General features: G+C 41.9%; 2 protein-coding genes across 2 annotated transcripts; both read left to right on the top strand.

The window, feature by feature from the left end:
• The first annotated feature begins 2763 nt into the window (after nt 1–2763).
• LOC123442221 (E3 ubiquitin-protein ligase RNF170-like) lies at nt 2764–6981 on the top strand. Its single transcript, XM_045118272.1, has 5 exons — nt 2764–2887; nt 3707–3906; nt 4780–4881; nt 6310–6361; nt 6468–6981. The coding sequence occupies exons 1-5, from the start codon at nt 2764–2766 to the stop codon at nt 6575–6577; spliced, it is 588 nt and encodes a 195-aa protein (XP_044974207.1). The 3' UTR covers nt 6578–6981.
• Nucleotides 6982–21079: 14098 nt separating this feature from the next.
• On the top strand, nt 21080–21919 carry LOC123441039 (alpha-amylase/subtilisin inhibitor-like). Its single transcript, XM_045117565.1, has one exon. The coding sequence runs from the start codon at nt 21140–21142 to the stop codon at nt 21839–21841; it is 702 nt and encodes a 233-aa protein (XP_044973500.1). The 5' UTR covers nt 21080–21139; the 3' UTR covers nt 21842–21919.
• The last annotated feature ends 2398 nt before the right edge of the window (nt 21920–24317 follow it).

Genomic DNA, 24317 nt, shown 5'->3' on the forward strand with positions numbered 1-24317 from the left:
TTTGAACTTATTTGAACTCCATACTTTTTGTGTGTTCAAAATGCACCATTCAAAGGCACATCACAAAATGGACAATCTCTCTCGATGTAGAAGCGACCCCCACAATAAGAGACGACATTCTTCTTCTCTCATATATGGTGGACACTAGCTCACCTGATTTTTCATTTTTAAATGACTGTTTTAATCAAAAACAGATCTGTTACAAAAGGGATTTCATTTTTTGAACTTATTTGAACTGAAGACTTTTTGTATATATATGTGGTCGAAATGCATGATACCATGAAGTTAGAAAGGGCTAAACCATTCAAAAGTAGCAAATGAAGTTAGAAAGGGCTAAACCATTCAAATTTGAAAACTATAATGGCACAAACAGAAACTAGACATATATAAATTGGTCCAAGAAGTACATGATACTAGTCCAAACAGTACATAATAATAGCTACCATAGATATATATACAAGTGTTCGACGTTCAGAACACTACTCGTCTGAATCATCTAAATCAGAATGTCCACCTTCCTCGAGGTGACGCTGGCCATAGTGGACGACTCGAATCTTGCGGTACAACTCGTATGAAACGTATGCATCTTTTGCTGCATACTCAATGTTGATATCATCAAGTGGGCCCTTCTCCCAAAGTTTGTGCTGAGACTTTGGGAAACTGGTCTTCATATCAGCATATGAATCGTCGATCAAGGCAACTGCCATATGAGCCATCGAAGTCCTGTCATGTCGAAGCCTGAATATCGTTTGGAGATCAACGAGGCAACCAGCTGGTATCTCAATACCGAAGCTGTGCCTCATCTTCAGCTTGTCGTTCCTTATGTCAACGGAAGCAAAAGTGATGCCGCTGCGAAGGAAGTCCATGAGTTCTGGACAATGCTTGTCACTCCTGCAACAGAAACAAATTAAAATGGAACAAATGTTACATACTGCTGCAATAAGGAAACATGTTTCACTACAACTAAAGAGAAAATTATCTTTAGGATTCAAATAGAACATACGCAATGGAACATAGAGAGATCACTATAGCTATCCAATGGAACCTAGAGAGATCACTAGCTATATGCAATTTTCATGACTATGACATATCATATTGCTATCCAATGGAACCTAGAGAGATCACTAGCTATATGCAATTTTCATAACCTTGGATCAAAGAACACCGCATAAAATTGTATCACTACAACTATGATTTCAATGGAACATATTGAACCAATCAGATTTTTCAGATTGTGGAACACTATTCCAATCAGATTGTGTTCCCTTCAACTAATCAAAATTGTTTCACTACAACTATTTGAAGCGAACCAACTATGATTCCAATGGAACATATTGAACACTAGTTGATTCTAATATGATTTTTCAGATTATGGAACACTATTCCAATCAGATTGTGTTCCCCTTCAACTAATCAAAATTGTTTCACTACAACTATTTGAAGGGAACCAACTATGATTCCAATGGAACATATTAAACACTAGTTGATTCTAATACGATTTTTCAGATTATGGAACACTATTCCAATTAGATTGTGCTCCCCTTCAACTAATCAAAATTGTTTCACTACAACTATTTGAAGGGAACCAACTATGATTGAAACAAATAAACTTACAATGTCATTATCTTGGATCAAAGAAAGCCTCAAAACTTACCTCGCCCATTGGAAGATCAAGACATGGCGTGCGAAGCATAGTTGGATGACGGCAACACCGCGTTGATCGGCCGTGTACTCCAGATCAAGCCCCAAGAACTTCTCATGATCCACTGCGTTGTCAAACCATCGTTCCTTCAACTGTTGAAGAAAAAAACGGCACCTCCCTGCTCAGGTTCGTGTACACGACATGGAGCTTGGTCGTGCCATGTGCGAGCACCTCATGAAAGCTAGTTGGCATGGTGGAAGAAGAGAAGGGAAGAAGAGAGGAGAAGAACAGAGAGGGAGAGCGAGAGAGAAGAAGAAACAGAGAAATGGCGACTGTACGCTTCGGTTCGTGTTTTTCATCGCCCGAAACGATGCGGGATGCAAACCGTTTGGGTCTTTAGTCCCGGGTTGAGCCACCAACCGGGACTAAAGAGGTATACCAACGGTCGCCACCACTACGGCAGGCCACGTGTTAGTCCCGGGTTGAGCCACCAACCGGAACTAAAGGGGGATACGAACGGTTGCCACCACCACTGCCCGCCGCGTAGCCCTTTAGTCTCGGTTTGGGACACGAACCGGGATTAAAGGCTCCTTACGGGCCGGGACTAAAGCCTCGAGGGAGGCATTGAGAATTAGGACGACGTGGCCGGGCCTTTAGTCCCGACCCAGAGGGAGGCCGGGACTAAAGGGTCCCGGCCAAAGGCCCGTTTTCCATTAGTGGAAGATCGATTTTTAATATATAATATTACATCCTGAATAACTTGTCGTAGGGAATGGAAGTATCTAAATGTATTTTTAATTCTAGGTACATGCTTCTCTATACATCTGAAGCTTCTGCGATAAGTAATTCTGGTTTTGCTAAACACCATCTTTTTTGGCTTGACCTTGGTCAAGAAGATAGCGGGGGGAAGACCCGTTGACCCCGCCACGTCACCATCTCTCGTTCTCGTCTCCCCTCGCGACGCGACGCGACGCCGGCTCTATAAATATCGGCCCGCATTCTCCGCCTCCCGGTACTGCCCCTCACCTCACCTCACTTGGAGTTGGAGCGCGCCGCGGGAAAACCCTCGATCGAGCTTCCAGATGCTTCCAGAAGTTTCCAGACGAGACCGCCGCCCCGAGATGGCCCCGGCCTCTGCCTCCGCCTCCGCCTCGGCGGCCCCTCCCCTCGACGCGCGCTGCGCCGTGTGCCGCGGCGTCGACATCTCCCTCCCCCACCAGGCCAACTGCTCCCACTGGTTCTGCGGTAAGCACCAGCTCCCTCGCCGCCTCCCGCCTTCGCCCGCTAGGTCCGGGCCTGGGCTGCCCCGTCCGCCGCCGCGCCCGCGCGCGCTCGATTTGGTTCCTCCATTCCGCATCCGCGTCGTATCGGCTTCGTCGCGACGCGGGGCTTGCGTTCGGGTTTGGTTGGTCCAAATGTTTCGCTGCCTCTCGTCGGACGCGGGTACGGATCGGCGTTGTGGCCTGCCGATTTGACATGGATTGCTTAGTTCCGACTTCCGACAGTTGCTTAGCTGTTGTGCTATTTCGGGGGAGGATTTCATAGCAGTTTGTTCGGGGGCACGCATTTGTCCATGGCGGATGGCGCGCGTTTGTTCCTAAATTCGGTGCGGATTGTTTTATTGGTGGTGCCTCTGCTATGTGCGCACCCCCGTGGCTTGTAAATGTGCCGATCGATAGTTGCTTGCCTCTGCTGCCTGTGTTATTTCCTTGGTTTTGGGGAGAATTTGATGCCACTTTGTTCGGGCCGTGCATTTGGCATCAGCAAATGCATTATCATGCAGGGTTTCCACTTGCAGCTCGGATCATGTTTGATCATTCATAGACGTTATGTTATATGTATATATGGACCATGTGCGCTTGTGGAACTTAATTAATTCCTGCAATGTTTGAGTCCATCGCAATGCCAATTGCTGGTACTGGAATGCTGGATTATGCTCCTTTGCTTACTTCGGTTTGATGCTTAACTTGGCCTTGTGTTTTCGGCTGCTGGCGAACGTTTTGGTCCTGGACCATTGATAAACAGAATTTCTCACTGCTGTCATTGTCATTTGTTTGTGTACAGGGCATTGCATTGTGGGGGTGTGGCTACATGGATCTGTCCTTCGCCCATCCAGTTGCCCTGTTTGTCGTCGCCCCATAACGCTGCTGGTACCTTCTCAAGTTGCTTCCCTGCTGCGTGATGAGCCAGAGATTGCTCCTGTCATGAACCGAATTGAGCAGTACAATGGCCGTTTTGCTGGAGTACCTCACAGTATGATTCAGGTATACCTGCCATGTTTTCTGGATAGACCCTTCTACCTATACTCAGTGCCACTTGGTTAGAGATCAATACATGACTGTTTTCCTTGGCTTCTTTCTCATGTATAAATTTTGGACATTTTCAGATGAAATGTTACTTTGTCTCTGAAAATATAACTGAACAGAGTTGTACCGTTTCAGATTTGTTTAATGAACTCCTGTTAATTTATCTAGAATCAGTCTATAGAAGCAGTTCTATTATCTCCGCATACTTGTACAGTCCAATGTCCTAAAAGGTGTAACAGTAACACTTCGAATTTGCTTTGAAATAAATCCAGGTACCGAGACTCAAATATCTATCAGAGGGTAGTTGGGTACAATTGAAACTCCGTTGTTGATATACTGTAGTAACTCCTTGCTAATTGAGCAACGTAAACTATCAGACACAATTCTTGGTTAAATGGCTTGTTCGACTTTATTTGAGTTGAGAGATTATGTTAAGTTGTTACTGTATGTTCATATATATTAGTAAGACATGACTGTAAAGACAACTGTTCTGTCCAGCTAGAAAGTCGGCATCCATCCATGTTAGTCCATTAGAAGTAGGAGTATGTGTAATCCTCACCATGCTGCCAAATTCATGGTCTTGAACATTGATTGTTTGTTTTACAATAGCGAAGTCAAACAAGTATTACTAATTAGTTATCTATCTGGAACTGAGCATGCTCGGCAATTGTTAGACATAATCACTATCGGACGCAGATGCATGTTGTATGTCAATCACAAGCTAAGAGTCTAAAACATGCTCTTATCACATAAAACTGTACGGTTGTTTTTCTTTTCATCTCATCTAATGGCAGGCAATGCTTTTCATTTGTTGGGTATCTGTGCTTGCAGTGGTTGCTGGACCAGCCCTTTTACATGAGGAGGATGCTGACAGAACTCAGAGACACATGCCAAGGACCTCCCTCCAACTTCAAAATCCAAGTCGCATTGGCAGTAAGTCCATCCATGTGTCCATTAGTCCAGTTCTGCCATCTTCATTTATCATGCGATGTTGTTGGGCCTGTCACTAATTGGATAATGGCAATCAAGGAGCAGACGGCATAGTCTACTGCTGCACCTTTTCCAAAAAAAAAAATTGTCTACTGCTGCAGTGAGCTATTTACTAGATTCTGGATGGTGTCAGTGGACCAGTAGACCGATATCAGTATTCCAAAAATCCTAGTTAATTACTTCATAATGTTCTGAGTCTTGGCTTCTAGATTAGTAGTTTACCAACTGAAAGTCAATTCTTTGGTTGCTACACTCTGAAAGGAGTTACAGAGCCTGTCAATGTCAAACACCCAAATTCATCGGTCGAATTCATAAGTAAAATGGCAGAAAGTGTGAGATTATTGTACAACATAGTTCCTTCTTGTGATTTTTAAAAATTTCACAGGTATTAGTGGGCCAATATTTATCTTCTTCATATTTTACTATATATTGTCTCCATGTTTTTTTTTTTTTTTACATTTCCACATCATTCAAGTATGCACTTTGAATAACAACTGTTATCTCATTGAATATTCTGTTTTGAGTAATGGGGGATCAGTTTCATACTCCCTCTGTCCCAAAGTTCTTGCTTTAGATTTTTGTCTAGATATGAATGTATCTAGTCACGTTTTAGTATTTAGAGACATCCATTTCTATACAAACCTAAGAAAAGAATTTTGGGACGGAGGGAGTATCTCTCAAGAGAATAGCATCGTTTATTGGATGAACTTCTGGTTGTATATATGGCTGTTCATTTCGTGAATGCTAGTCAATTCTTGGCATGCAGTGATGTAGAAATTACTTGATGAGAATTAGGAAAATATGGGTCAGTTGAGAAGGCCCTACTCATTTAGCATATCAGCATCAGTCATTGCATATTGAAACCCTTGTACCTTTTTGAGTTAATTACTTCCATCATATTCTGAGTTATCTTGCTTGGATAATGGCATATACTCTGCTGAAAACCAACCATGCAAAGCTTTTGAAATTGAACATACAACATCATATTGCTGTCAAGTCTTAGACTGTCTTGAAGATGAAATGAACTATGATCAAGTCTTGAAGAACCATTGACAACCATCACCGAATTGTCTCGTCAGTGCTGGTCTGTTTATGCCATTGTAGGATCTTGTTTTACTATGTCATCATCTGCGCTAGCTCTGGGCCATGGGGCCAGAACAGATTAGATAGAATATGCTATCTTGTCTGATTTGTGTTACTTTTCTGTGTGAACCTTGCACTACTTGTTTAGCTTGGGCCACTGAGTTTCAGTCTTACCCATAACTAGCAGCAGTTATGATACACATTCGTCAATCATGTAGTACAATATAACATCATTTTGATCGTCTAGAATCTCGCTATTCTAAACCGACTTTGTTGAATGGCTTGCAGGCAGCCATCGCTCTGCTGTACCTCGCGAGCCCTATAGACCTTTTCCCTGAAGGTAAGGCAGCTAGTTTGTTCAGTCATCTATGAATTCCTCTGCTCTGGCAAACAATCTCTATGAATTCCAAGAGCGTCTGTATATGATTACGCTGTTTTGCTTCCAGCTTTCCTGGGGTACCGTGGTCTGCTGGACGACATCCTGGTGCTCATCATCGCGTACGTCTACATCTCCGCCGCCTACCGGGACATCCTCGTTGCCCGACACGCTGCGTGAACTGGTTGGTTGGTATGATGCCAGCAGTTACTGACTGACGGATACAGGGAACGGAACTTGGTGAAAGCAACATAGTGAGTGATGTGTACAGCACATGTACTTTGACTTTGGGTGGTAATCTGGTTCTGGTAGATACATACGCACTGACCGTCGCGCCCATGCTACAGTTCTGGGTTAGGGTCTTGGTTCGAGATTGACCCGAACCCATGCCATGCTATTATCCGAATACTTGAATGTTAGGTCAGGAGATATATAGTTAGATCTCTTTGACAGTATATACGTGTTTCTTGAATGACTTGTAACCATCCCAGCCCATGTCATATTGCTACAGTGGATCTTAGGCATCGCCTTGCCATTTTAATGTTGAATGTTAGGTCTGTTGGACAGTATAATGCCCAAACACATTGCGGTTTTCTGAATCTACTTGGTACTAGTGCCCTATGCTGTAAGCCAGATGGTTGCATCTGCAGTTGGTTAGTTGTATATTGTGAGATGAGATGCATTGCATCCCAAAGCCTGAACCCTTCTTGTTTTCTGAAAAACTAAACATTAATCTGATTAACCTGATCTCGTTGGTGTCGACTGTGGACTCAGATGTCGATTATTGACTGATGTGATCCGAGTGATGAGATCGGACCCAACGGAGAGATCCTATTCCTATCCCATTGTTTGATGACAATCACAATCGGACGTCCAAATCATCTTTGAATTACGGTTTATTTACCATCCACATACTTACCATACTAGACAGATGCATCGTCCTTGTATACTGTGCCCCTGCTGCCAATAATTTACGCCAACACTTAGCATCGTCAATGGCATCGGCCGGCAAGCTAGTACGGCATGGCATACCAGGAGGCGGACAGGCCAAGCAAGAAGGCGCGCGGGTCGTCGCCGGCGCCAGAGCTGGGCTCCGACGGACTAACGGTGTTCGCGCTCCGCCTGTCCAAGAAGCGAAGCTTGCCGAGGGAGACGACACCAGGGACAACAACATCGCCTTCTCCGACACGGCGCCTAGCAGGAGAGGAACTCATCCAGAGTTCTATCGCAAGGGCGCTGGAGCGAGCAGGCCGGGCATGGCATAAATTCTTGGTTAGGTGGATGGCACTTTGATTGTCGCAAAACAGAACAAACTTCTCCTGCTTCATGCCGAGCTCTTGAATGAAGTTCTTCCCCACAAAACTTCCTTGCTAGCATCAACTGCTCCTATGTACTCAGCTTGTGTAATTGATGTAGAAACACATTTTTCCAATCTTGATTGCCATGACACTGCTCCCCTGCATAAGTCATCTGGTATCCAGATATGGACTTCCTATGATCCTTGTCACCTGCATAATCTGCATCTGTATAGCCCTGCAATACAGGATCACCACTTCTAAAGCATAAACAAGATGTACAAGTTCCCTTGAGATACATGAGAATCCACTTCAGTGCTTTCCAGTGAGCTTTATCTGGATTTGTCATGAACCAGCTAACAACTCCAACTGCATAGGCAATATCAGTCCTAGGGCATACCATGGCATACATCAAACTGCCCACACCAGATTGGTAAGGCACTTTCCTCATTTCTTGTTTCTCCTTCTTGCTTGTAGGACATTGTTCTCAATTTAGTTTGTGAAGGCCTGCAAGCGGAGAGATTACAAATTTGGCATCTTTCATATTGAACCTTTCAAGTACCTTCTCAATGCATTTTTCCTGTGAGAACCAAAGCAGCTTATTTGATCTATCACGAAAGATCTTCATGCCAAATATTTGCTTAGCTGGTCCTAAATCCTCTTTGTGCCATTTCCAACAATCAGCATATCATCAGCATACAACAAGAGAATAATGAAGTCACCCTCGATGTACCTCTTCATAAAGACACAATGATCATGTTGTGCTTTATTGTAATCAAGCCCAGTCATAAGAGACTCAAACTTCTTGTACCACTAGTAGAAAAGGAGCCTTTTGTCCGGGTTCATAAGGGCCTTCTGTCCTGGTTTTGGAACCGGGACAAAAAGATCGTTACTAATGCCCTTTGCCTTTAGTCCCGGTTCTTACACGAACCGGGACAGGTGGGCCTCCACGTGTCCGCTGCGGCCAGGCCAGGCAGGGGGGCCTTTAGTCCCGGTTGATGACACCAACCGGGACCAAAAGGCATCCACGCGTCAACACCTGGCTGGAGCTGAGTTTTTTTTAAAGGGGCTGGTTTAGGGGTTAATTTAGGTTGTTATTATCTAGCTAATAGAGAAAAGTGTCCTCTCTTATATATCTCCATGCTTGGTCATCCGTCGTGCTTTGTTGAACATATTTATAAAATGTAGACACGAGTTACATGCACATATATGCATCTTTTTTACACTATATCATTTCATATCATTTTCGTCGAACGACAATAGTATTCTAATCGATCATCTAACAACTCATCATCAACTTAATCATATACCAAGTTATCATATGATACACATAAAATAAAACAGAGAAACATCATAATATATATATAGTCATCATATGCATCATGCATCCTAATTAATCGATCATGTTAACTAATAATATAAACTAGAATAACTTGTCTTTCATAAGACCTAATCCTCGCTCTTAGATATAATGTCATAAAACAGAATAACACATATGGCTCCATGATGAATCACAGAGATCCAACGGTCTCCAGCTTGTGGCTTGCGAACCTTCTTTATTTCTCTCCATGCTTCAATTTGGAGTCTTTTTTATCTTGATTTGAAGTTAATCAAGTATGGAGCATAGAACTCAGCCCTCAGCGGGCTTCTAATTCTCATTTGACCTTCTGGGTCCATTAACGGAGGCATTATATCATGTGGCAGTTACTGTTGAAGAACATAATAATGACCTAGTTAGCAATGTAATCAACACCATTTACGCAATAGTGGAGCGTACTTAATTAGGAAACTCTTACCAAGACATTTCAGCGAATGTCATCTGGACTCAACCTATGCACTAGTGACATGTAAAATGAATAATTTTGGCCAATTCCAAAATGATACGGGAAGGTATCCCTAGAAGCCAGAACACCAGCAACAAGAAAGTGGAGAAGATGGTCCTTCTCCTCCCAAGTTAGATGTGATCCATACGTGTAGTGTGTCGTGTCAATTAATTTTTGTAATTCAGTCGAAGCAACAAAATAAGCTGTAAATTATGATTTAACTAATTTAGTATATAGATGAACACCAACCATTTCTAAATATAAATGCAAATTACTTCAGATGGAGGTAAAACATGAAGCATATCATCGACAACCACCCAAATTTTGTAATAATTTAATGTTTTGAAAATACTTAGAAATTTTGTAATTGTCCACAAGACGTGGGCATTATATAAACCATTCAAAACGACCACATGTGCTACGATCATTCAAAGGACAATTTGGGTTGTTGCTGTTGTTTGTACAACATGTAACATGATATAATTATAACTATGGCCCAATAACTAGGAACCTACAACGTGTGGCCGAAGTTTTAATAGATGATGAACACCACATGACATGTAAATTGCGAGAGGAAAACAGGTTGACTACACCAACTATTTATAAATATAAATGCAAATTACTTGACAAATATGATTGAGAAACTCACACGGAGGTAAAACAAGAAGCATATCATCGACAACCACCCAAATGTCGATGTTGTCTGGCATATTATCTTCAGGACGAAGATCGAAGGTGATTTCCATTCCCTCCTGAAATCCATATGCCTTGCAAAGATCTTCCCACTTTGGGCACCCAAATTCTGTTTGAAAAACTGAATTAAATACTTGGATAATAAATGTGTGACCATGTATAGTCCTCAGCTTAGCGCTCCTCGTCTCAATTCTCTCGTGGTCTTCGAAACCGAGCCTCTCCAACACATATCTTCTTGCATGGCAAGGGAGGTACATATCGCCATTCTCGTGAAGCTTCATGCTGAAGAACCTATCGTCTCGCAGGTGAGGCAATGTCGCACATACCTCGAGAGTCGCCGCAATATTCACACTCCCAATATCCATCGTCAGATATTTTCTGTTTTAATGTGGTAAATATGTGTAAACAACAATATAATCGTGACACACTATATATATCGAAATAATTGAACATCTATATATAATAACTCTTCATGCTCGCATCATGCATCATCATATATAACAACAAGTCCTACTAATTAATCATCATCATACATAATTAAATAAAGTGTGTCACGATTATATATAACAACAAGTCGACGTCGATGCGGGAACTACTTCTATATATAGTTAAATAAAGTAGTTTTATTAATTAAATCAACTAGTTCAACTACTAAGCACTTACTATAAATAAATAAAGTAGTACTTATTAAAAACAAACTACTTCTATATATAGTAAAATAAAGTAGTTTATTAAATCAACTAGCTAGTTCAACTATATATGAAACACTTACTATAAATAAAATAAAATAGTACTTACTAAAAATAAACTACTTTAATTATTGTTCTATTATTTTTCTAACTAATTATATTAAACACTTTCTCTTCTTATTTTTTCCTTTTTCTCTATTCTAAATATGAACATATTCATAAATGACTTTGGTCATGCACAATTTTCCTATACATACACAATATGAACATATACATAAATTGACAAAGAAAATACTATGAACAAAAAAAATCATTAAAATTCTATGAACAAAATTACAACAGAAAAAAATCATAAAAATTCTATGAACAAAAAAAAATCATAAAAATTTGACATATTCGATCTTTGCATATATATCAGCAAAAAAGATAGCGTGCTACAAAATATACCGAGGCCCTTCTCCAAATGCTACGCAAGTTATAACGCGCTAATAACATGCTATATTTCAAAATAGCGTTTGCAAAAAAATAAAAAATAAATCCATAAATAAAGTATTTAAGTACTTTTTTGTGGAATAAGTATTGAAGTACCTTGAGACACAATAATAGAGAAACATAATCTAGCTAGAAGCATAAATTTTAAACTAAATCTCAAATTGTAGTCAATTTATTTAATATATCAACCATAAACATTGAGCAGCCTAAATCTATACCATGCACGGACCATAAAGTAAACCTGTGTTGACCTACATCTAATGTGAAGATTGATCTGCTACCTGAGTTAATATACAAAGAGCACCGGACCTATCTGAGTTGACCTTATTTTTGAAAAAAAAAATCTTTGCTCACGACGACGGTGTCTGATACGGCGACGGCGACGGCGAGGTGCGGCGCGGGGCGGCGCGAGACGACGTCGGGGCGGGGCGGCGCGGGGCGACGACGACGACGTCGACGGTGAGACGGGCAGCCTGGCGGCGTCGGGATCAAATGGAGAGGGTGGGAGTGCTCAAAATTTGTAAACTGACGCTTACATAGCCCCACCTTTAGTCCCGGTTGGTGGCACCAACCGGGACCAAAGGTCTCTTTTCAGCAGCCCAAAGGGCGGGAAGCAGAGGCATTGGTACCGGTTGGTGGCACAAACCGGGACCAAAGGTCTCTTTTCAGCAGCCCAAAGGGCGGGAAGCAGAGGCATTGGTACCGGTTGGTGGCACAAACCGGTATCAATGCCTCCCTTTAGTCCCGGTTGGTGCCACCAACTGGGACCAAAGGCCTTGCGCGGTGCGGTGCTATGTTTAGTCCCACCTTGCTAGCCGAGAGGGGCTCGGAGTGGTTTATAAGCCCTGCCAAACCAACCACTTCGAGCTCCTCTCTACTGCAGGCTTACGGACCTAAATTCACTCTCTGTGCTTGTGGGCCTATTGGGCCTACTGCGGGCCTGCATCCTGGCCCTAGTAATGGGTTTCTAGTCGTATGCAGGCCGTGGTGGCCCTGTAGGTGGCACTTTTTATAAAAAAAATTCTGTTTTTTGCTTTATTTTTTGTTTCTAATTACTTATTTATTTTCTTTTATGATAATTCTTTTTGCTATTAAAGTTTGTAACAAATTCTAATTACTTATTTATTTTCTTTTATGATAATTCTTTTTGCTTTTAATGTTTTGAACAAAATTCTAATTATTTATTTATTTTATTTTATGATAATTCTTTTGCTATTAAAGTTTGTAACAAAATTCTGTATAATTTTAGTTTCAATAATACTAGAGGCAAAAACTGGATGCACTTCGTGTACAAAACGGACAATCTCTTTGGAAGTATGAGAGTTTCATACGGAAACTCGTGTGTTACAAAGGGATTTCATTTTTTGAACTTATTTGAACTGCATAGTTTTTCTGTGTTCAAAATGCACCATTCAAAGCCACATCATCAATTTACAACCCTTTCTGACTTCATTTGTTATTTTTCATGCATTTACTGATTATTTAGAGCTATAAGACCATGAAATTGAAAAGCATTTGAAATGAACTCTGAAAAGGTTCTAAGTTGGCATGGTATCATCATTTCACCCACATAGCATGTGCGAGAAAGTTGAGAGGGTTACGGCAAAAACTGGATGCACTTCGTGTACAAAACGGACGATCTCTTTGGAAGTATGAGGGTTTCATACGGAAACTCGTTTGTTACAAAGGGATTTCATTTTTTTGAACTTATTTGAACTCCATAGTTTTTCTGTATTCAAAATGCACCATTCAAAGCCACATCATCAATTTACAACCCTTTCTGACTTCATTTGTTATTTTTCATGCATTTACTGATTATTTTGAGCTATAAGACCATGAAATTAAAAAGCATTTCAAAAAAACTCTAAAAAGTTCCAAGTTGGCATGGTATCATCATTTCACACACATAGCATGTGCGAGAAAGTTGAGAGGGTTACGACAAAAATTGGATGCACTTCGTGTACAAAACGGACAATCTCTCTCGAAGTATGAGGGTTTCAAACGAGAACTCATCCGTTACAAAGGGATTTCATTTTTTTAACTTATTTAAACTCCATACTTTTTATGTGTTCAAAATGCACCATTCAAAGGCATATAACAAATATCTAGCACAAGGAGAAGAAGGAGAAGCGACCTCCACAACAAGAGACGACATTCTTCTTCTCTCATATATGGTGGACACTAGCTCGCCTGATTTTTCAACCGTCGATGATGGTCGCTACTCCTACTTCCCCTAGTGCATAACAAATATATAGCACAAGGAGAAGAAGGAGAAACGACCCCCACGCCACGTGGTTTCGCTGCACGCCACGTGAGACTAATGGTCTTTCATTTTTAAATGACTGTTTTAATCAAAAATAGATCTGTTACAAAAGGGATTTCATTTTTTGAACTTTTTTGAACTGAAGAATTTTTGTATCTATATGTGGTCGAAATGCATGATACCATGAAGTTAGAAAGGGCTAAACCATTCAAAAGTAGCAAATGAAGTTAGAAAGGGCTAAACCATTCAAATTTGGAAACTATAATGGCACAAACAGAAACTAGACATATATAAATTGGTCCAAGCAGTACATGATACTAGTCCAAACAGTACATAATAATTGCTACCATAGATATATATACAAGTGTTCGACGTTGAGAACACTACTCGTCTGAATCGTCTGAATCAGAATGTCCACCTTCCTCGAGGTGACGCTGGCCATAGTTGACGACTCGAATCTTGCGGTACAACTCGTATGAAACGTATGCATCTTTTGCTGCATACTCAATGTTGATACGATCAAGTGGGGCCTTCTCCCAAAGTTTGTGCCGAGGCTTTGGGAAATTGGTCTTCATATTACCATACTCCTCGTCGATCAAGGAAACTGCCATATGAGCCATCGAAGTCCTGACATGTCGAAGCCTGAATACCATTTGGAGATCAATGAGGCAACCAGTTGGTATCTCAATACCAAAGCTGTACCTCATATTCAGCTTGTCATTCGTTATGTCAACGGTAGCAAAAGTGATGCCGCTGCGAAGGAAGTCCATGAGTTCTGGACAATGCTTGTCACTACTGCAACAGAAACAAATTAAAATGGAACAAATGTTACATACTGCTGCAATAAGGAAACATGTTTCACTACAACTAAAGAGAAATTTATCTTTAGGATTCAAATGGAACATATTGCTATCCTATGCAATTTTCATATCCTATGAATTGATCAAGAAACCGTAAATTAACTATGACATATATATATTCTCCCACGGTTTTGCAAATATTCAATAAGCTAGACATATTGCATATTGCTATCCAATGGAACCTAGAGAGATCACTATAGCTATCCAATGGAACCTAGAGAGATCACTAGCTATATGCAATTTTCATGACTATGACATATCATATTGCTATCCAATGGAACCTAGAGAGATCACTAGCTATATGCAATTTTCATAACCTTGGATCAAAGAACGCCGCATAAAATTGTATCACTACAACTATGATTTCAATGGAACATATTGAACCAATCAGATTTTTCAGATTGTGGAACACTATTCCAATCAGATTGTGTTCCCTTCAACTAATCAAAATTGTTTCACTATAACTATTTGAAGCGAACCAACTATGATTCCAATGGAACATATTAAACACTAGTTGATTCTAATAAGATTTTTCAGATTATGGAACACTATTCCAATCAGATTGTGTTCCCCTTCAACTAATCAAAATTGTTTCACTACAACTATTTGAAGGGAACCAACTATGATTGAAACAAATAAACTTACAATGTCATTATCTTGGATCAAAGAAAGCCTCAAAACTTACCTCGCCCATTGGAAGATCAAGACATGGTGTTTGAAACATATTTGGATGATGGCAACACCGCGTTGATCGGCCGTGTACTCCAGATCAAGCCCCAAGAACTTCTCATGATCCACTACGGCGTCAAGCCATCGTTCCTTCAACTGTTTAAGAAAATGCGGCACCTCCCTGCTCTCGTTCGTGTACACGACATCGAGCTTGGTCTTGCCATGTGCGAGCACCTCTCCAAAGCGAGTTGGCATGGTGGAAGAAGAGAAGGGAAGAAGAGAGGGGAAGAACAGAGCGAGAGCGAGAGAGGAAGAAGAACAGAGAAATGGCGACGCGACAGAGACTCTGCTTCGGTTGTGGTTTTGGGAAGCGGGATGCAAACCGTTTGGGCCTTTAGTCCCGGGTTGAGCCACCAACCAGGACTAAAGAGGGACACTAACGGTTGCCACCACTACGGCAGGCCACGTGTCAGACCTTTAGTCCCGGGTTGAGCCACCAACCGGGACTAAAGGGGGATACGAACGGTTGCCACCACCGCGGAATACCACGTGTCAGTCGCTGGATCTTTAGCCCCGATTTTTGGCGCGAACCGTAGCTAATGCATCGAACCGAACCGGGGCTATTGCCCCGCTAGGGCCTGGCAGCTCGAACCGGGACCAATGCCTGGCATTGGTCCCGGTTTTAGTTTGAACCGGGGCTAATATGGTTTTGGGCTTCGACCGAAAGACCCATTTTCTACTAGTGTACCACTGCCGAGGAGCTTGCTTAAAGCCATACAAGATCTTCTTCAATTTGCAAACTGAGTGCTCCTTGCCTGCAACCACGAATCCTTCTGGCTACTCCATGTATATCTCCTTCTCTAGCTCACCATGCAAGAATGCAGTCTTCACATCAAGTTGTTCAATTTCCAAGTCCATGGTGGGTGCCATGCGAAGCACAACTCGGATTGAAGACATCTTGACCACCGGAGAGAATATCTCATCATAATCAATGCCTTTTTCCGACCGAAACCTTTCACAACCAATCTGACCTTGTACCTTGGGTGTGAGGTGTTTTCTTCAGTCTTCACTCTATACACCCACTTGTTCTTTAGTGCTTTCTTGCCCTTTGGCAGATTCACCAACTCAAAATTATCATTCTCGTAGAGGCATTTCATCTCATCCTACATGGCTTCTCACCATTCTTCCTTATTCTCATCATACATTGCCTCCTCATAGCATGAGGGATCACCTGCATCAGTCATCAACACATATTGATGTGCTGGATACTTAGAAGAAGGAATGTGACCTCTATCACTTCTTCTTCGTTGCTGCACTAGTGGTGAATCAAGTGGATTTTTGTTGGCATCATCATTACCTGACAGTGACACTCAGATAGGCTAAAGTTCACCAAATCCATATGCGACTGCGCAGCGGTACATCTGAGGGGGCAAATCGGCTATATTAAATATACAACAGTCATCGATCATATAGTGGTGCACCAACTACAATAGCACAAAAGTAACTATCGTGAGGTGATTGAGCCACAACCAAAGCAGCAAACACTAGAGCAGCACGACTCTCGAGAGCACCATCTCTCTCTCGTCGTCGTACTGGAGCATGTATGTAGGTCGGGTGGGTAGGGTTTTGGCGTTGGCTTGCTCGCAGAAGGATGACTCAGGGCGCCAACGAAGAAGATGAAAGGGAGAGGGAGCGGATTAGGGCTTACTGAGAGGAGGAGGAGGATCGCCGCCGCTCCGCTCGAGTCGGGCGGTGCTGCGATGGTGGCGGCGATGGAGGAAGGAGAGTGGTCCAAGTGAGAGAAAGAGAGAGATGGTTTTCATTTTTTTATACAGTATATTCCAAACAAAAAGCAAGGGGACAAAAGGTGTGTTGGGTATTAGTACAGTATATATATAGAAAAAATAAGAGAGATGAGGATTTTGAGGGATGGAAGCCAACTGCGGAGACACCGACAAGGCGGTCCCACGGTCCACGAACCTGGCGCCGACAGGTCGAGCGAGCTGACAGCTCGCCGGGCAGGAATTTCTCACAAATAGTAATTGCAATTGCCATCCATATTTTATCTTTTTTGACATCTTTTGAACTGATATATATTTCAAATAACAACTGTGCTCCCTCCTTGCCATATAAGATTTCTATTTTAAGTTTGAACTTTGTAAACTTATGAAAAAGTTCATAAAAGAATTATAAACATGATTTATGAATTTAGTGATGTTATTTTAAATTTTATAAACATTTTCATACGAAATCAATTTAAAGTTTATAAACATCAAAAGAAATGCCACCATGTTATTCTACATATTTTTTAGTCCAGTTACATATGTGGATCATTTTAATCGGAGCTATGGTTAATTAGTGATGAAATAAATCATTTTTAACATGGCATTAACACAGATCAATGCAAACAGCAAGCTAAACATTTTTATCGTGCATAAAAATTGTAAATTATTAATCTACACAAAATTCTAAGCATTTTACATATATAATGTATTTTAAACAAATGCGCGGTTAATTAGTTATTAGTAATTTAAAAACATGCATTTTTCTGTAATTATTGAATTTCTTGATAAATAGGTAAATTCTTCCACTAGGAAAAAACAACATGGGCCGAATCTATAGAGGCGCAATATAGCAATAATGCGCCTGGGAGGGGGTTAGCGGAGCAGCAGCTCACCTCGCTGGGCTCGGCCCACTCGGAGAGGAGGTAGGTGGGGCAACGCTGCTCGGCTGGCTAGGCGCGTGGGAGGATGTTGGGCCCGAAAATGATGGGGCTGGGCCTTGGGGCGCTGGGCCGATAGTGTAGCAGAGGCCGGCCCACACGGGGCAAGGTCGCTGTTGGGCCTTGGCCCACGTGGCTGAGGCGGAGGCTGTTGATCGTCGCCCTCGTGCCCTCGCACCAGCAGGAGCCATGTCGCCGATGAGGAGGCGGCTGCGGCACGCCGGCGCGGGATGCTGTCGGGAAGGGGCGTGGCTGGAGGATGTCGATCGGATCTGGCAGAGAACGACCGCGGCAACGGTTCCTGGTGCGACGGCTCGAAGCCTATCGCGGGCAAGCGGCGCGGCAGCAGGGCTGCTCACGCAAGCGGGAGCCGGTGACGGTCGACGGCGGGTCGTGGGGTCATCGATGGCGGGGCTGGTGGAGAGGGCTCCGGCGGCTGGCCAGAGTAGGCGGTGCGAGGAGGCTCACGACACGGGCTCGGGTGCTCGGGGACGAGCAGCGCGCCATGGCTGCGAGGCTCCTGCGAGCGCGGGGGCTCTGGCTCTATGGTCGTCCGGACATGTTCGGGTTGGCCGCGGACAATGTCCGGGGTGGAATTTTTTGCCGAGTTTAGTCCATTGGATGGGGATACCATGGTCCAAATTTGGGCCTCAGGTAGGATTTCAGGGGAGAGAGGTTTGGAAGGCTAGAGTTGAGGTTTGCTAGGGGGATGGCTGCAATTTGGAAAGAGGAAAACCCTAGTGGAGTGAGAGACTCTCTCCACAAGGTGGTTTATATATAGGGATGGTCTAGATGACGTTCGTCCGATCGCGATCCAAAGGCCACGAACGGAGCAAGGGGCTAGGTGGGTCTAGTGGGGTGTATAGATGGGCTAGGTGGGGAAGAGAGGAAGAAATAAGCAGCTCGGCAACAATTGGAAGAATGCAAAAGTCTTTGCTGGAACCAGAGTCACATCTTGGCCGTTACAACTCTATGTACCATTCGCTCAAGCATTCAGAGGTCCATATGGATAATAACAAGAAACTTTGGATGTCGAATATTCCACTAATAGTTAAAATTCTCATGTTGTATCTTCAAAGGAGAGTTTAGCTATTCAAAAACAACCTCGTATGTCGCAATTGGCAAGAAAACAATAAGTGTAGATTTTGTGTTTATGATGAGATAATCAAACACCTTCTTTTTCAATGTAAATCTGAGTGTTCTACACGGGCAGCCATCCAAATAGCATTAAATTTGTATTTTCCAACTAGTGTTGTTAGTTTTTTGGTCATTCGTTGAACCATATCCAAATAGGTTCAGAACCAATAAGGGTGTGAGCGTGTACCTTATTATCTTGTCGTTAGCTATGTTGAAATGATTTGGTTCTTGAGTGCAAAAATTCCACTCCTTTGCACTCTATTTTCTGTTGTACACACTTGTTTTGTATGTGGGCTACGCAGCACTGAACAGAGTACCGTCCGATATTCAATGATGTGTGTATGCAGGTGGAGCGGTGGACAGAGAGACATTTACCCAACATGAGTGGCATCATAGTCTCCAGATCGGTACACCGCCTCCTTCAACATAGGTATAGTGTCGGTCCTATATGTTTGTATTGTGGCTGATATGTCATTTTTTATCATCTATCAGTTTGTTAGTGTTTGGTTGTATGCGTCTTAGTTATGCAGAGGCCGGATGTTGCTCATCGTACTTTGTATTTGCTTGATGTTATATTTTGAGTTAGTAAAAGTTAATGTCTTTTGACGAAAAAATATCTACATACCTGTAACTATGTACAAAATTAATCCAAGAATGACACTAATAAGGTTGATCTACAGACAATAGGGTGGCAGAAAGAACAAACCTACATGATTAAATGAGATCCACCTATAGTCACAAAATTCCTTAGATCTCTGATATACATAATTCTTTATTTCTATGACGTCTCAACAGTAAATGCAGGATTGTATATCCAGCTATCTATCTGCAGAATAAAGACGAAAGCTTACATTAAATGGAGCATTGTATATATATATATATATATATATATATATATATATATCCATTAAATGGAGCATTGTATATATATATTGTATATATATATATATATATCCATTAAATGGAGCATTGTATATATATATATATATATCCTTCTATTTTAACTCTATTCATCACCCAGGGTGTAGAATAGTTTATTCTTCACCCGAGATAATCTTATGATCAATTTATAAATAACTTATATTTGAAATATAAATAGTTACATTTATATTGGATGATTACTTCAAATTTGACAAAATAAAAAAAATATAGGTCACAAGACCAGATTTTTTTAAATTTGTTGTATAGTTTGCACTGTTTTTGTATGTTCGTAATTTTACGTGACATAAGATATTTTTACGTTAATTATATTTTTTACGGTCACTTTTTACGTATAAAATAAAATAAAATTTATGGAACGTAAAATTACGGTGCATTGATGTTAAAAGAGAAGGGGGTGAAGAATAACTATTCTATTTGAATTAATTGATCAAAGGGAAAAACATCTATGACACTAATGTGGATTATCTACATAAAATAGTGTTGCAGAAAGAACCAAACCTATAACATTAAATGAGGTCCACCTATAAAAAAGATATCTCTTTAGATTTTTGATATGCATATTTCTTTCTTGATAAGACTTACCATTAATAAATGGATGGTCTTATACAACTATCTATCCGCATAGTAAAGACAAAAGATTTCATTAATAAATGGAGCATTGTATATCTGCCTCACTATGCACATAAAATTAAATGATTTAAGAAAAAAAATCTATGACACTAATGAGTCTTATCTACAGAAAATATTGTGGCAGAAAGAACCTAATCTATTACATTGAATTGAGCCCACCTACAATCACATAATTCTTTTGATTCTCGATATACATAATTTTGCATATCCAACTATATATATCTGTGGAATAAAGAAAATAGATTTCATTAATAAATGGAGCATTGTATATCTCCCTATGATCAAAGAAAAAAAATCTTTTACACCAATGAGGCTTATCTAGAGAAATTATTGCCACAAAGAACCGAATCTAGGAATTGAATGAGGTCCACCTACAATCTCGAACTACTACTAGTATGCACATATATCCTTTTAAAATGCTAGCAATTAAATGTTGCTCACCATACCTTCTATATAATCCCAGCATCTGGATGCCCTTGAGCAAAGCAACACCATCAACTTAGTTTTGAGTTACTACTTTCATAGCCATGGAACACTTCTGTTTCCTGGTCATCCTCTCACTCTCTGCCTTGGCCATGGCCTTGCAGCTGACCACCCCCTGCAACGCTATACAAGCTCAACCGCAGCCGATCTACGACACAGATGGCCATGAACTAACAGGCAACAACCTGTACAACATCATGCCGGTGGGCCGGAATCTGAGCGACCAGTGCGTCTCTCCTAGCTCATTTCGGGAGGATCAATGTCGTGTGCGGGCGATTCTGACACCGTGCAAGCAGTTTCGTGGGACAGACGGCTACGTTCGGATCAGGCTGGCCGAGGTGAGCGACAGCTCCGACACGGAGGCGTTACCCCGCCTCTCTACCGACGTCGTGATCGATTTTCGCGGCGTGGTCACCTCGTGCGTGTACCCTCTCCAGTGGTACGTCCGTCCAGAGAACACGAAGCAGATGCACGTGACCGCCGGCCTCTTGACGGGGATGGAGGGATGCAAGACGCCGGCAGGAACATGCATGGCAGAGATTTTCATGTTCCGCGTTGAGAAGCACGGCGCGGGGTACAAGCTCATGTCGTGCCCCGATGCGCCGTGCCGCGATCTGGTGTTGCTCGACTACGCCGGACGCAGGTATCTGACGGTAGAGAAAGACGGGCGCGAGCCTCTGGTGGTCGTGTTCAAGAAGTTCCATCGCGTCACCTTGCCTCCTGCGAGTCATCCCCAACTAGGCTAGTGTCTATGCCACTATGTATGTGTACTTGCTTAACCGTTTGATGCGATGAATAAATTTCTAGCGAGTTGAAGCATGAAATAGTCCTATTTTGCTGGTGACCGTTCGATGCCAGCGGGGTAGCTAGTTGGTTTTTGCGACAAGTGGCAGCGTCGAGTGAACGCACCCTCCTCTCTTTCTGTGTGTCTGTTAGAGCATCTCCAATAGCTGCACAAAAGTTTCGCCTCCAATAAAAGTTTTAGCGTTTCATTGTAGTATTTTTATTGTGCGGGGACCAACTTTACTTTAGCAGACGTCCAAAAACGCGCGGCCGAAAAGCACGCGGTGTAAATTATGAAGCGCGTGCAAGCCGGCGCCCCAAATGTGTTGCACGCGACAGTGTTTTTCAGCGCGTGTCCAAAACTTTTCAACACACATACAATTTTACAGCCTCTGTTGAAGCTGTCCGGTGCTCAAAAAACAAATCGTTTAACGCGTGAAGCATTTTTTTTTACGTATGCTGGAGATGCTCTTATGTCTCTGTTTCATGGGAGAAAATTATGGAAAGTGATCACGTGTGGGATTGCGATCGAACAGTTACATAGTAACACAAGGTTGCATCCACCGGCCGTGCGGTAACACAAGATTGCGATCGAACAGTTACATAGTTACGGCATAAGCACTCCTTGCTTTATTAGTAGGTAGAGATTTTGCTCCTCCCCAAGAGTGCCTGGGCACCACGTGAGTGGGCTGAGGCCCATGCTGCCAACGGACGGATGAAAATTTACATGAACGGATGAAATTTTGTGAGTAAGAAGCATTAGCCCTTTATGATTAGGTAAAGATAAAAATAAAGGTAAATATATATATGTAAAAAAGATAAATAAAAATAAATTACCTCATTTGATCGATTGTATCCTCTCTGGTTTATAGGGTTTATATCTGAAATCTCATCAACCAAGCTAGATGATGATTGAAGGAATGCATCTCGTAGTTTTCAAAATTACTATTTTTTGGAAAAGGAGGTTGAATCCCGGCCTTTGCCTCTGCATCAATCAATCGATGCATGCAGTCGTCTTATTAATTACTAGTTATATGCCCGTGCTACGCTACGGAGCCACATGAAAACAAGATTTAGCCGGGTTCGGTTATTCAAATAAATTCGGTCAAGACCTTCTAAAGTAACAAAAGAAACAACCAGTTATTCCATTTCTCATCACATCTATTAACATACATTTCTACTAATGATGCTACTATACACATCATTATTCTTATTTGCAAGGTAGGCCAAAATACTAATTATATGTTTACTTGTTGCATATAAGCATATCACATCATAATTTTATCTTTGTCCTATATTTCTAATGCGGAATTTTAGAATTGCAGTGCGTTCGAATCAACATTTGAGATTTCTCCACATATTACTATATCCCATTTAAAATGGTATGCGCCATATTGACAACATTCTAAAGCCATGCTTACATATGTGAGCGGACTTGAATCAACATAAGCCAAGCTGCAATCTACGAAAATGTGATGTTATAGTTAAAAGAACATAAGGACGGGTAGATGAGATAATAAGCCGGGGGTTTAATACATCTCAAAGATTTAGTGTCTATCATATCATTTCACACCATTTGGCACCATAAGTTGCACGGAAAGATTGATAAAAATATGCAATGAGAAAAAGGAAGAAAGATAGAGCACGTTAATGCAAGGCGTTGGATGGTACCCAAAGATGATTAGCCACACATGAAAGTTTCCATCGAAAGTGTATGATATATAATTTTTGCAGGAGAGAGTATGATATATGTTCAACATGCTACCACCAAGGGTTAATGAATCAAAATTTTAGTGATTACAGATATTTGTTTTGGAGGAAGACCCATTTGCATCTACTATCTAACCTAATCATGGAGCGTGGTCGTGTTGAAGGCCGCCCTAACGGTCCTCATAGCTCTGGAGGGAGCTTGAGTGTGACCTCCATGCAGTGTTCGCATCGACGACAACAACCAAGGCCAATGTGCATGACTACATAGACCGGGTGCTCGCGCTCGACACCGCATACACACCGCCTTTGTTCTCCAACATCGTTGAGCCTACACCCTGACGTCTCCCCGATGTCGTCGATCCTGCATCGAGATGAAACTACTTTGTGAAGCATTGCAGTCCTGTCCAGGACGCGTTGGTCGTTGTCGCCTAGAGTGGCGACATTCCTCCTGCACTTCTATTGTTAGATTTCCTCGGGATAAAGCTGGACAAAGTTGGACGGTCCGACCAGGCTTTTGGGCTCGTTCCAGCGCGGGCCTGGGGGATAAGAGCAAGTCGAGTCATCTGAGTACCCAATTCCTATTCAGCGCTTAAGGCGCTTGCTTTATCGGTAGCTGGTAGCTTTTCCCTTAGTTACATAGTTGGGCTGGCCCATTTAAGTTCTCCCACCTATTTTGGGAACCCTCGGTTTCCTATAGTAGGGTTTTCCTGGGTTTTTCTAGGATGCTTT

The sequence above is a fragment of the Hordeum vulgare genome, chromosome 3H (assembly GCF_904849725.1).
Source record: "Hordeum vulgare subsp. vulgare chromosome 3H, MorexV3_pseudomolecules_assembly, whole genome shotgun sequence".
Classification (NCBI taxonomy): Eukaryota; Viridiplantae; Streptophyta; class Magnoliopsida; order Poales; family Poaceae; genus Hordeum; species Hordeum vulgare.